This window comes from Dendrobium catenatum, unplaced genomic scaffold (assembly GCF_001605985.2).
Source record: "Dendrobium catenatum unplaced genomic scaffold, ASM160598v2 fragScaff_scaffold_703, whole genome shotgun sequence".
NCBI lineage: Eukaryota > Viridiplantae > Streptophyta > Magnoliopsida > Asparagales > Orchidaceae > Dendrobium > Dendrobium catenatum.
In genome coordinates this window covers 507,639-520,596 of record NW_021319165.1, presented here as the reverse complement: position 1 = coordinate 520,596, position 12,958 = coordinate 507,639, and the positions used below count along the sequence as shown (strand labels likewise).

At 32.0% G+C, this 12,958-nt stretch overlaps 1 protein-coding gene across 3 annotated transcripts; it reads left to right on the top strand.

Annotated features, from left to right (window-relative positions):
- The first annotated feature begins 2,587 nt into the window (after positions 1-2,587).
- On the top strand, positions 2,588-11,171 carry LOC110109318. Of its 3 annotated transcripts, none has more exons than XM_020840334.2 (2): positions 2,588-3,172; positions 10,939-11,171. In XM_020840334.2, exon 1 carries the CDS (start codon positions 2,690-2,692, stop codon positions 3,140-3,142), a length of 453 nt encoding a protein of 150 aa, XP_020695993.1. In that variant the 5' UTR covers positions 2,588-2,689; the 3' UTR covers positions 3,143-3,172; positions 10,939-11,171. The 3 variants fall into 3 exon arrangements, with proteins under 3 accessions (XP_020695993.1, XP_020695992.1, XP_020695991.1); XM_020840333.2 differs by lacking the exon at positions 10,939-11,171 and adding an exon at positions 8,094-8,430; XM_020840332.2 differs by lacking the exon at positions 10,939-11,171 and adding an exon at positions 8,079-8,430.
- Positions 11,172-12,958: the final 1,787 nt, after the last annotated feature.

Sequence of the window (12,958 nt, the reverse complement as noted above, 5' to 3'; positions counted from 1 at the left end):
GCTCGTAGGCATCATTGCTTTAAGATTAACAAAGGAAAACTAACAATGTGAGGGCTAATCATATATCTATAAGCATAATTAAATAGATTATTAGAATTAACATATATTAATGATTCTCGCTTATTATGATGTTCAATAGTTTTTATTTCTCTGTTTCTTCATAATAAAATATGAAATGATTATAAATATTTATATGTAAAATGTATTTATAAAATATTGAAACTTTTTATTCCTTCTATCAAAGCTACTGAAAAAATCTCTTCCTCTTCGCCTTCTCCATTCTTTGTTAGGGGCATTATATTCCTTCTACCGATTAGATATTTGCATAAATTCTTGAGTATCAAAATGATTTCTATAATAACAGGATTTACTTTAATAATCGTTGACTCTATTAAACAATGTAAAATTTATATCTAAAAATTATATCTTATGATGAGATTAGCATTAATTATCATGTTAACTAAACATAACTTATTGAATGCTTAAGTTATTAGAATGTGTGTGCATGTTATAACGACTACCAAATGTTTTTATATCCTTTCATTATGTTGATTGTTATTGTGCCAGAGTGGTGTATAAACTTTTGCATTCGAAGTGTGATACCTTAAACCCAATTATTTTTTTATTTGAGCTAAAATAGTTAACCACTAAGTCAAAGTAGGTTGTATGTCTAAACATTTAATAATATAGTTACACAAGATGCTATTTTAGTTTACAATGACAACAAACAATAACATCAAGCCTTTATCTTATTATGTGGGGTTAGCTGCATGAGTCATTTTTCTTCATTGTGTCTTGTTCATAAGAGTCAAATTCTTCTTTAAATCTAATAAAAAAGATAATTTCTATTATTTTATAACTAAGCCTTTTTAGCTCTATATCCACCTTTTTTTAACATAAGCCGAATCTAATACATCTACTTTTTGAATTGGATCTTTGGAAGGCTAGCATTTGATGTGACCAAACAATCTAAGATGACTTTTTCTAATCATATCTTCCACTGGATCTACTCCAACATTTTCACATATATGCTCGTTTTGTATCCTGTCTCTAAGAGTAAAGCCACTCATTCAACTGGGCATCCTCAACTCTATAACCTTTAACTTAATATTATGCTTCTCTTTTAATGGCCAACATTCTACACCATAAAGCATTGCATGTATCACCACCATTTTTTAGAATTTTCTCTCAACTTTGAGGAAGACTTTTCTATCACACAACAAGCCTGATGCATTCCTCCACTTCAACTATCCAACTTAAATTCTACTAATCATATCCCCATGGATTTCACCGTCACTCTAAACCATAAACTAAAAATATTTAAAATGTGTACTTATTAAGGAGTTGATCACCCAAAGTCACAATGCATCCACTAGATCTATTACAATTAAAATTATGCTCAATATATTCAGTTTTAAATCTACTCAAACAAAAACTTATAAACTCTAAAATTGACATTCATAATTCAAGGTTACCTTTAACTCCCTCTATAGTCTTATCAACAAGAAGAATATTATTTACAAAAAGCATACACCCAAGTACAACCTTTTGCAAATGTCTAGTGAGAACATACACCATAATACAACCTTTTGCAAATGTCTAGTGAGAACATCAATGACTAAAGTAGTATGATATGGGCTTAAGGCTAATCCTTGATGTAATCTTGGGCGGATCCACCCATGGCTTAGGGTGGGCAAATGCCCACCCTCAAAAAAATTTTTTTTTTAATATTTTGAGGGGAGATTTTGAAATATTTTAGATATTTTGGGTATTTTAGGAATTTTGCCCCCCCTCAAAAATCTTTTTTGCCTTATTTTTATCAATCCCTCACAAAAAATTTTTTTTTTGCCCACCCTAAAAAAAGAAGTTGGATCCGCCCCTGAATGTAATCCAACTGAAATAGGAAAATACTTAGTCAAACCACCTTGTGTTTGAACACAAGTAACAACTTTATCATATACTTTATATAAATCTCTAAATATCATATGAATATCCTCTTTATTTTCTGTATACTTTTCCATCAAACCTCTTAATAAATGTATAGCTTTCATAGTAGACCTACCCGACCTGAATCCAAAGTGGTTTTGGGAAACTTTAATATCATGTTGCAACCTATGCTCCATAATTATCTTTCATAATTTTAAAGTATGATATATTAACTTAGTTTTTCTATAATTCGCACAATCTTGTGTATCAGATTTATTTTCTTAAAAATAAGAATCAACACACTCATCATTCACTCATCTGGCATCTTTTTAGTTCTCAAAATAATATTAAAAGGTTTAGCAAACTAAAAAATTTCTATATTTTATGTTATTTGATTTTAAGTGCAATAAAAACATTTTTTTTTTACAAATTTAGATATTTGATAGAAGCTTCCCTAGTATTTATGTTAATAAAAATGATATCAAAATATCTTGATGTTAATTACATAAAATTAGTATAATCTAAATTTTATATAATATTAATTTCAAATCAAATTTAATAAATTTCAAATTTACTTTAAAATAATTTATATCAGAATGAATATGGCGGTACAATTCTTGTCCTTTTTATATTCGTTGGGTTATCAATCATCGTTCAAATGTTCAATAACCGGATAAGATGATAATAGGGGGATTGCCTTCAGAGCGGTGAGAGTTCTAACTTCTACCTAGAAGGAGCGTTCGGCTACTCTAGAGAAGGCGCAATGGCATCAGCCAGCGGATCTCTTGGCTTCGTCTCCTTGCTGCGGGCACCATCCGTCGCATCCCAGCCGTCAAACCGCCGGTACGGGTCCACCATCGCCGTCTCCCGCGGAACAGGAATCTATGCGAGGTTCGAGCGGCCACTGGAAGAGATCTACAACGTGCGAGTTGAGCGCGGGGTGTCGAAGGAAATGCTGGCTAACCTGGGCGTGGAACGTTGGTCAACGTGGAAGACTGGGAAGTGCCGGTTTCCTTGGGACTGGCACGTTGATCAGCAGGTCTACGTCGTCTCCGGTGAGGTACGAGTGGTGCCTGTGGGAGCCAAGTCCGGCGAACGCTACATGCGCTTCGTTGCCGGAGATCTCGTCCGCTACCCTAAATGGTTCGAGGCCGACCTCTTCTTCGACGGACCCTACGAGGAGCGGTACCGCTTCCGCGCCTATGGTGATGATTGAAAGGGTTTGGTTGCCATCCATTTCTGTAAGGTAGATAAAATGTGGCTTTTTTTATTCTGCTTTTTATGGAATATATAGTTTATTGGCCTCTATTGTTTCATGCGTTATTCTTGTGTTGGTTGTGCTAATTAATGGCTCCAGTCAAAAATACCGTTTTGATTTAATTTGGGCATTTGTTAAGAACTTTCATCTCAATTGTCAAGGATGAATGCAATTCATTTGAGATACTGCTTTGCTAAAGAGTCTTCTCAATCTTTGAATTGCACAAAGATACTCTAGGTTGTACCTGTACTTTTCCTTCAAAATACCCATGTTCATGCTCAAAAAATTAGATTCTACACCCTCTGCTCATGCCCAACGATATTTGGAAAGGCTTTAGTATGATTTGTACTAGGCTTGTCAATGGTGCAACGATAGAAAAATTATGTGTTTGTGGGCATCGATTGTTTCTCCAAAATGGTATTTTTTTTTAAGTATATTGGAAGACTGTGGATGCTATCAATGTGGCAAATATATTTTCTTTGGAAGTTGTTCGACTTTATGGCATTTCAAAGTCTACCACACCCAATCATGATGAAATTTATGAGTCACTTTTGGCGTAGTGAGAAGTTCGACACAACCAAACTCTTAGCAATGCTTATCGTTCCTAGATGGTTGGGCAAATAGAGGTCATCAATAGCATGCTTGGCTCCATGGTCAGAAGCCTCACTGATGACAAACTAGAGCAATGGGATCAAGTTCTCACTTAAGTCAAATTTTCCTTCAACAATATGATTAATTGATTCACTGGTAGGTTTCCCTTATCCTTTGTTTGCACCAAAGTGCCATCATTAGCAGTTTACTTAGTTGAACTTCCAACTTTTGCAATGTAAAAATCAGTCGAGCAACTTGCAGAACAAGTTCACAGTATCTCTGAGGAAGTGAAGCAAAAGCTGGGACAATCCAAATTATTTTTAAGGAGACTGAATATTGTCACCAGTGTCATAGAGTGTTCAAAGAAGATTACCCTTTAATAATCCATATAAACAAGCTACGGCAACTGTGGGAACATTTGACTAGCTCTATACCAGGAAGATTTGTTCATTTGCAATCAAAAGAAAACTCAGTGACAGTGCTTATATAATTGGCTTGCCTGACAAATTAAATTCTCAAAAAAATTTAATGTCAAAGATATCTTTGAGTGCCACCCTCCAAATAAGGCTGAGATTGTCGAAATGAACTCGGAGTTGAGTTCTTCTGAAGACCAACAAGATTAATGCTGCCCCGTCAGCATCAAAGCATTGGAGCTCATCTCCATGATGTCATTTGTTATTTTGTCTCGCCTATCTCTTCGTTCACGGCATCTCTACGCCTATCATCTGCACTAAGGCACCATTCTCTTTGCCAACTCCATTGTTTCTTCTTGTGTAACTCTTCATCGCTTATGTTGTGGTATCTACCGCAGTGTCTTGACACCGTCTGTCTTTCAACTGCATCAAGCGACTCCTGTGCCATGTTACCCACTAACTCTATTGTTTTCTCATTTTGGTAATGAAGTTGTTATTTCTTAGTAGTCTTGTTGCTTTAAGTAGTCTTGTTGACCTTTAACTTGTTATTTTTCATTTAGCTTAGGATATATTTGTTATGGCAGAGAAGAAATGATATTGTATTTTGTTCTCTTTGAGAGGAAAAAAATTTTTTTTCTTGGTTTCCACCATTTCACCTCATTGAGCTTTGGATCTACACTAGTCATTCACTCTCACTCTCTTCCGATCAGCCCCTTCTTCAACAATAGTTATTATTAGTCAAGCAGACGGATGATTTGATTTCAATGTACATGGGCATTTGTTCTGTAATTCCTTTAGGAAAGGTTAATTTAACTAAGCTCAACCTGTTACTAACTTACTATACAAGCACAGCTCTCTTTATAAAAATACATATGATACTTGTTAGATGTGCATTGTACATTTTAAAATCACGCTGAATTCTTTATGCGAAAAGGACTAGGTAGAAATGTTGACCGTGGTGATTAAAAAGGAACATTAGCAAATAATTTATGTAAGCCTAAGAAAACCATAAGATAAAAATTTCTTTCTATTCATCATAAATGTTATAAATTATTATATTTTTAATAGTATAATTAATAACACTGACAAACTTTAAATATGTTGTGTTTCTAACCAATCTTAAGAATCATAGATAGAATATTTTTACCCAAAATAAATATATGTAAATTATAAATTTTAGAAGAAAAAAGAAGTTAACTTATATGAAGTAAGTTTAATATAACAAGTATGAGAAACGATTTTCTCTCATGCACTGTTGTTAGACGATCTTGGATTTTTGACTTTCTAAGCATTCATCCCTTTAAGTTAGTGGGATAGTTGATGTAGAAAATCTATGGTTTAAAAAGGCTTTTGTGTCATACGCCTTGATACGCCTCGAGGTGCGCCTTGATTCAAGGTCGAGTACCTCCTTTGACTAAGTAGACCAACGACCACGATGGCCCGGGACGACAGAACCATGGGATCTTGATTGGGTCCATCATCCATTCTCCCACCATCCGCTTTAAGTGCAAGATGGTAAAAATTTCTATTTTAAATATCAAACATTGAACCTCCAACATCCAAACTTTCCAAATTCTCAAATTCCAAATACTCATGCTGCTTCTCTATGTCAGATAACACATATTCTTTACGTATCTTATTGACGACTAGCCTTAATCGAAAGTTCGGGAGGGGTAATTCACTATAGGGGCTTGCGCCTATAGGAAACCAGAACTCAGATCATAAAGTCCTCACAAAATGAGGGCGAAATCTCTGGGTGGTGTCTTATCTACAAACACATATGCCTTCCCAAAATTTACCCCGGAACTTAATCCGTTAAAACTCCCCCGAAGAAAGAAAAGTAAAGCGGGCGGAGGCCGGGGCCGAATTTTCGGAACCCACAGTTGTTATCATGCTAGCAAAGTATTAAGAAACTGGCATACTACTAGCTTGCTAATAGTACAATATTGCTCAAAGGCTTTTATAGGTGATATGAAGTAGTGGAGTGCAAGTTGTGTATAGGATAGATTATACGAAGTTGCAATATCCTTTATTTTATTCCCAAGCAGTGAGATGAACATTCATGGTATACAAACTTTAATTTTATATGTAAATTCTGTTAATATAATCTACATGTACTCTTGTATGTAATCAATGATGGTGTAACAAGGTAAGGAAGGTATTTCTGGATATTTTTTAATCAAGTAAGTTACTTTCTTAAAGAAAATTTTTGATCATATTTTAGCTGCATTGGATAAGATTTATTGCTATTGTGGTTCAGCATGTTCATTAAAATATATTAGGTAGTGAAATAGAGGTGGAAAATTAAGAACATACACTAAAATAAGTTGAACAAGTAGTGATTTAAGATTCAATGTCAGATTAGTAATCACGTTTAGCTTCAAATTCTTAAAAAAAACTACAATTTTTATGCTGGTAAAATGCACGAAAACATATCATTTTAGGTTGGATTGAAAACATATCATCATTATGAATTTTCTGCTAAAATAATTGAGCAGAACTTGTCAATTTAGCATAAATAAATCTCTGCATCTTTCATTAATTTGTCATGTGGTATTTAGTGAAAGTATTGTCTTCATCGTCTAAACATGTTAATAAAGCATTAGAATTTTGCTGACGATTAAAAGTGGAGATATAAGCCAGATAAATATAAAAATTATTAGATGGCAAAATTGTGGATATTCTTTTTTTGATATCTTTTGTTAGAGCTTGAATCAACTATTGACATCTTTTCAATATTTCCGGTAAAATTATCACTAACTTTGGTGCTAAACCTTTTATTAAATATTCATTGGCCATGATGATATTATAGTTCTACCGACATGATATGAAGATATCCCAACTAAGATGACTGACAAGATCTACAATTTTTGCTTCATTTGAGACAACTTTCTTACTGCTTTTAAAATCAACTTTTTTGTACAAAAATTTTTAGTTTAAGATATTTTTGCACAAAAAAAATTATTTTAGAAAGTAGTAAGAAAGTTGTCCAAATGAAATCCTATATGAATACATTTAAGTTATTTTGTTGACAATAGGATATACTCATGTACACAATTGAAATTTTATCTACCATCAATTAAGTTAATATGAGTGTCACGGTCACATCAAAGTCAATGAAATCTTTTAGTTATATCGTAGGGTTGGCAGCCTATTTACTTTGCGAAGATATTCTTCTTTTTGGTGGAAATAAATGCAGTTAAACATATGCAATAAGATTCAAATTATTTAGGGGAGGTTTCTATACTTAGACCTATGCATGATACAATATTTAAAAATAAAAATATATATATCATTTGTCAAAAACAAGAGGTTTGAGAAGAAAACCATGCTTTATTCCATGATTTCTTCCCTATTTATAATCTATACAATAAATCTTAATACAAAAACAAACAATTACATAATAACTTTAATAGAATCCTTCCTAAATCAGCTACTCGAACATGGAAAGAATTCTGATGTGAGTCATGCGTCCCACAGATCATGCACTGTAGCTATTGGATCTTATCTATGTTGAACGACTGGATTTTAACACATATCAATATAGCCATTATCAAAATATGAATCTTAATATATTTATTTTTCATATCCTATTTTTAAGGTTTTAATATGTTCACCATCTTTCAATATTTCTTGTAAAATCTATCACTAAGGGTGTTATATTATAGTTCTAGTTATATGTTATGAAAAGGATATGAAGATATATCAAATGAGATGACTAACAATATGTGCAATCTACATGAAGTTTTTTGTTCTTATTTTACTTGCAATAGGATATGCTTACACAATCCACATTCTTTATGCTATCAACTAGTTCATATGAGTGTCAAGATTACATCAAAGTATATTAGATTGACAATATATCCTCCCTTGGAAAATACTCTTTTCAGTGGCAACAAACACAGGTAAAGGCATGCAACAATATTCAAATTATTTCATTGGAGGCTCCTATTGCTTAGACCTTCAATCCAAATGTCTTACTACCTTAATCATAATGCATCATCAAATATTGGCTTGTTGATGTCCTTAAAAGAAGATAATTCAAGTACTTCTTGAGTATAAGAAGGATGAATGCCCTGCAAGGAGGTTTGCCTTAACCCAGTTTTCTCTTGTGTTTTCTTTTGAGGAGACCTTTTATTTTTTTGGTGTTGCTTGTAATTAATACTGTTGTTGTATTGTTTGTCACTGTACAAGAACTGGCTAAACGTGCAGGCCTTATGTGATGCTTTTTGATTTGTCAAAGACTTAGGCTTAGGTTTCGCTTGGGGCTGTTTTTTTACTATTTTCTTAAGCAGTTTTTTAGCATAAAATTTTTTTGTACTAGAAAGTTGTTTTAGAAAGTATTAAGAAAGCCGTTCCAAATGAAGTCTTAGGCTTCGTTTGGGACTGCTTTCTTTATGCTTCTTAAAGCAGGTTTTTAGTACAAAATTAAAAATTTTTATACTAGAAAGCTGCTTTAAGAATTTGAAAAAAAGCCGTCCCAAAGGAAGCCTTAGGCTATTTGGTACGGCTTTTTTACTGCTTCTTAAAGCAGCTTTATAGTATAAAAAATTTAATTTTTAAACTAAAAAGTTGTTTTAAAAAGCAATAAAAAAGTCATTCCAAATGAAGCCTTAGTTTGGGATAGCTTTTTTGTTGCTTTTTAAAATAATTTTTAATGCAAAATTTTTTAGTTTAAAACAACTCTTGTGCTAAAATTTTATTTTAGAAATCAGTAAAAAAGTCAAATGAAAGCTGTCGAAAATTAAACCGTGATGTCATGATTCAGCTTTTACAAAAATGGTAAGATAGAACTAGGGCTGCAAGCAAGCGAACCAAACGTTCGACGAGGTACTCATTGTTCGGTTCGATTAAAGCTCGTTTGTGATCGTTTAATTAACTAAACAAACAAACTTGAACAATATTATAAATACTCAATTCTTAAATAAACAAACTTGAACATTAATGTGTTCAGCTTATTTATGTTCACGAACAACATCATTTGAAGTTCGTGAACAAGCTCGATATTAAGCTCGATAAAAGTTCGACTCGTGTTCGATTTTGAACTCATGAATAAGCTCGATAAAAATAATTAATATTTGACTATAAAATTAATAAATATAAATAATCATTGCCTTTGTTACATAGACAATTGTTTTTATTATAAATATGTTTGTTCATAGATATGTTCATGAACGTGTTTGTTTGATAGTTAAAAAAATTTCATTAAATATGTTTCGCGAATAAGCTCGATAAGCATTAAACGAACGAACATGAACTGAACATGAATCGAACATGACCACTCATAAATTTAAATGAACCAAACATGAACACAACAATAAATCCCGAACAAACATGAACCAAACTTGAACAAGCTGATATTAAATGAACACAAACATGAACACTCACATACTCGACTCGGTTCGGTTCGTTTGCAGCCCTAGATAGAATGCCCTAGATAGAATGCACTGCATTGCACGTGCGCCTCATCCATAACTTTACGACACCTATGAGAAATATACATGTAGAGTAAATTGTGCCTCTGTGAGAGTAATGATATTATTTTTGCTAAATAGAGCTATAGGAGAATACTATAATATTATCAAATGTGGTCTCATTGGGGTCCTAATCCGTTTCCTTTCAGTACAGTTTTAAAATTATGAGTTACAACATGTGATTTTAAAAAAAAAAATTAAGTGAAATATTTGATTAATAGATTAAATTTAGAATTTGTATAAGAAAAAACAAATATTTGTACTTATTCTGAAAATAAATATTAAATTTAAAGATTCATCAGATTTTTAAGATACTTGGGCTCATAAATTGTTTATTTTACATTAAAAGAAACCTCAAGGCATAGAAAGTTGGCCATTAAAAGAGAACATAAAATTAAATATTATGGAGATAAGGATGCTTAGATGGATGATTCTTAAGAACATAATGTGAAATGAGTATATATGTGAAAATGTTGGAATAGCTCTAATGGTTAATGAGATTATATAGAGTTGTCATAGATGATTTGACCATATAAAACTTTGGCTTTTCAATGACTTGATGAGTAATATATTAGTTCCGGTTTATGTTGAGAAAGGTATAGATAGATCTAAAAAAAATTGGTTAGAAAGTATTAGGAATTGCTTCTTTTTATTTGATTTAAGGTTTCATTTGGGATGACATGTTTATTGTGTTTTTATTTATTACAGAGTTTTAGTACAAAAATTAAGGCTTCATTTGGTTATACTTTTTAAAATTGTTGTTTGAGAGAACGGAGTTTTCTAATAGATAAATTAATATCATAAAGTTTTTGAAAACATTATAAAAATACAGTTCTCTAAAAAGTATTTTTGCAAAAAATAACACATACAAACATTAGCCAAAAAAATTTTTGCCGTTTTGAAATTGAAAAGTCAAAGTTAAGCCATCTCAAACTAGGCTTAAAATTTTTGTACTAAAACTATTTTTTAAGAAGCAATAAAGAAGCTGTTCAAAATGATGCTTAGATAATAGTTTGAATCTTAATAACACATAATGAAGAAAATTAATTTATGTTATCGATCTCACGTGGTGTGTTAAAGTCTTGATGTTATTAATGTATTACATTAATTATTAAAGAAAAAAATATTTATGCTAAAAATAAATATTACGGTGGTTACAAAGTTGAGGATATGATATTTTTTAATTACAAATAGATGATTAGTTTTATTTAAAGAATTATTTATTCATAAGCAATAGTTAAGGATATCCTGACAAAAGACTTTTGTTCGCTTTCAGGGCCTAAATCTGGACGAAAGGAACGCGATCTGCACGAGCTATAATGTTCATTATAGGGAAAAGTCACTTGTCTTATTCTTATTATCATGATGGGCTGCTAACTAACTAAAACTGTAAAAGCCATATGACGAACATTCTTGGAAATGCTCGACGTTGTAACGTTGCAATGGCATAAACTATGCAAGCGGTCATTTATTGATTCTTTAATGAGGCTTCGAAAGTTCAAAAAGGAATTATGGTATGACAATGCTGTTCAAATCTTGGATTTAAGTTAGTGAATCTTCTGAGCCTCAAAGCTGTTATATTCAGCTTTCAAATTTCACTCTCTCCTCACTTCTCTTCAACATTGTATCGCTATCACATTAGAATATATAAAAGAGATACAATTGAAACCACACAGGAACACAACCCGGCCTAAAGATAAACTAGGAAAAAAATTGCCCAACTAGCCTCGCAACACTGTGGCGCCAAGTGGTAGCGCCAAAACACTCACTCTTTGATTTCAACATGTATGACATCATCGTAGCATTGGGATTGGAGCCCCAGAACGTTCTCTAGCAGCGTCATAACACTCCACTTCTTTGTTTTTTTTTCCACCAAACTATGCAATTTCAGGGAGCTCGAGTACACTGTACTGGGGTGCTCGTGTATATAGCACTGTAGCGCTATACGAAAAAATTTTTCTAGATGCATATCACCCGAACCTAAAGCTTGGGGAGGATCCCCTGTAACCTCCAAATGAGCATGAAATATTGAATTGAGGTTCGAAACAACATAACAACTTAATTGATCAATACAATCAAATTTCACACAAAGCCAACAATTGACTCATTTGTTTATTAGCTTTGAGATAAGTGTGAAATAATTTTTTATGCATAATATTAATTTCAAAGTAAATTCAATTATTTTAACGTACCTCTATATTCACAAGCTACATTATATCAATTTTGTAGCGGTCTCAAAATAACAAAAACTCCCAAAATATTATATAACTACTAAGCTGCAAGATAAACTTTGCCATTTTAGTTTAGATTTGTGTGGCTATTGGATATTATATATAATATTTTACTAACTCAGATTGGCGTTTTTTTTTTTTTGAAATTAAATTAAATTTGGCATTCACCCACTATTTAGATTAATATATAATAGCTATTTAAAAAAATCTTTTTTGAGCCACAAATCGAAATATTTTCAATATTTTTATAATATCTAATAAAATTTAATTCGACTCACTGCTTTCTTCTTTTTCATACATTTATATGTTCAAAAATGGTAGCAAAAATATTGTTGAGTTTGAAAGATAATAGAAGCACTGTTATTGATAAGACTTAAGAGCAATACCTTGGCTTGAACCGGTAGGAACTCAAAAGTCAAACATTTCAATGTTAATTTAAGTAAAAATTTGTGTAGAGTAAAAATAAAGATTCATTTTGAATATATTTTAATTTATGTAGAAAACTTAAAAAGAGTAAAAAAAAAAAAAAATTATGGGATTTAGCTCAGTTGAAATAATTACACTAATGTTAATCATTTGTTACAAAAGATATATTTTCCCATGATTTATGATGGTGATGATATAATGTATTATGTATGAACTATGAATAATGGATTCCACGATGGAAGCTAGAAGAGCTTTTAGGTATTAGAGTTGTCTTCAATATATCACTTAAAATCAATTTTGCCGTTCTCTTTTAAGGAAATGAGATCATAACCCAAGAAGTCCTATAAGTAATTTTGTCAACGTTGGGATTCAAAGTTGATGTCGATGGTGATACACCTTCTTTGTGATGGCATGCATCAACGTTGTTAGCAAAGGCATGTAATAAAGTCATCCAGCTTCTTCGATGATTGTGTTAATGATGTGCATCAATCTTATAAAAGAGATTGTGTGTGTCGACATTATTGACAATGGCGAGTAATAAAGTCAGTGAGTATAATTGTGTTTTATGTCGTTGGAGTAAATTGACCTTATATGTGATGATGTGTGTTGGTATTGTTAACCATAACAAGTGATAAAATC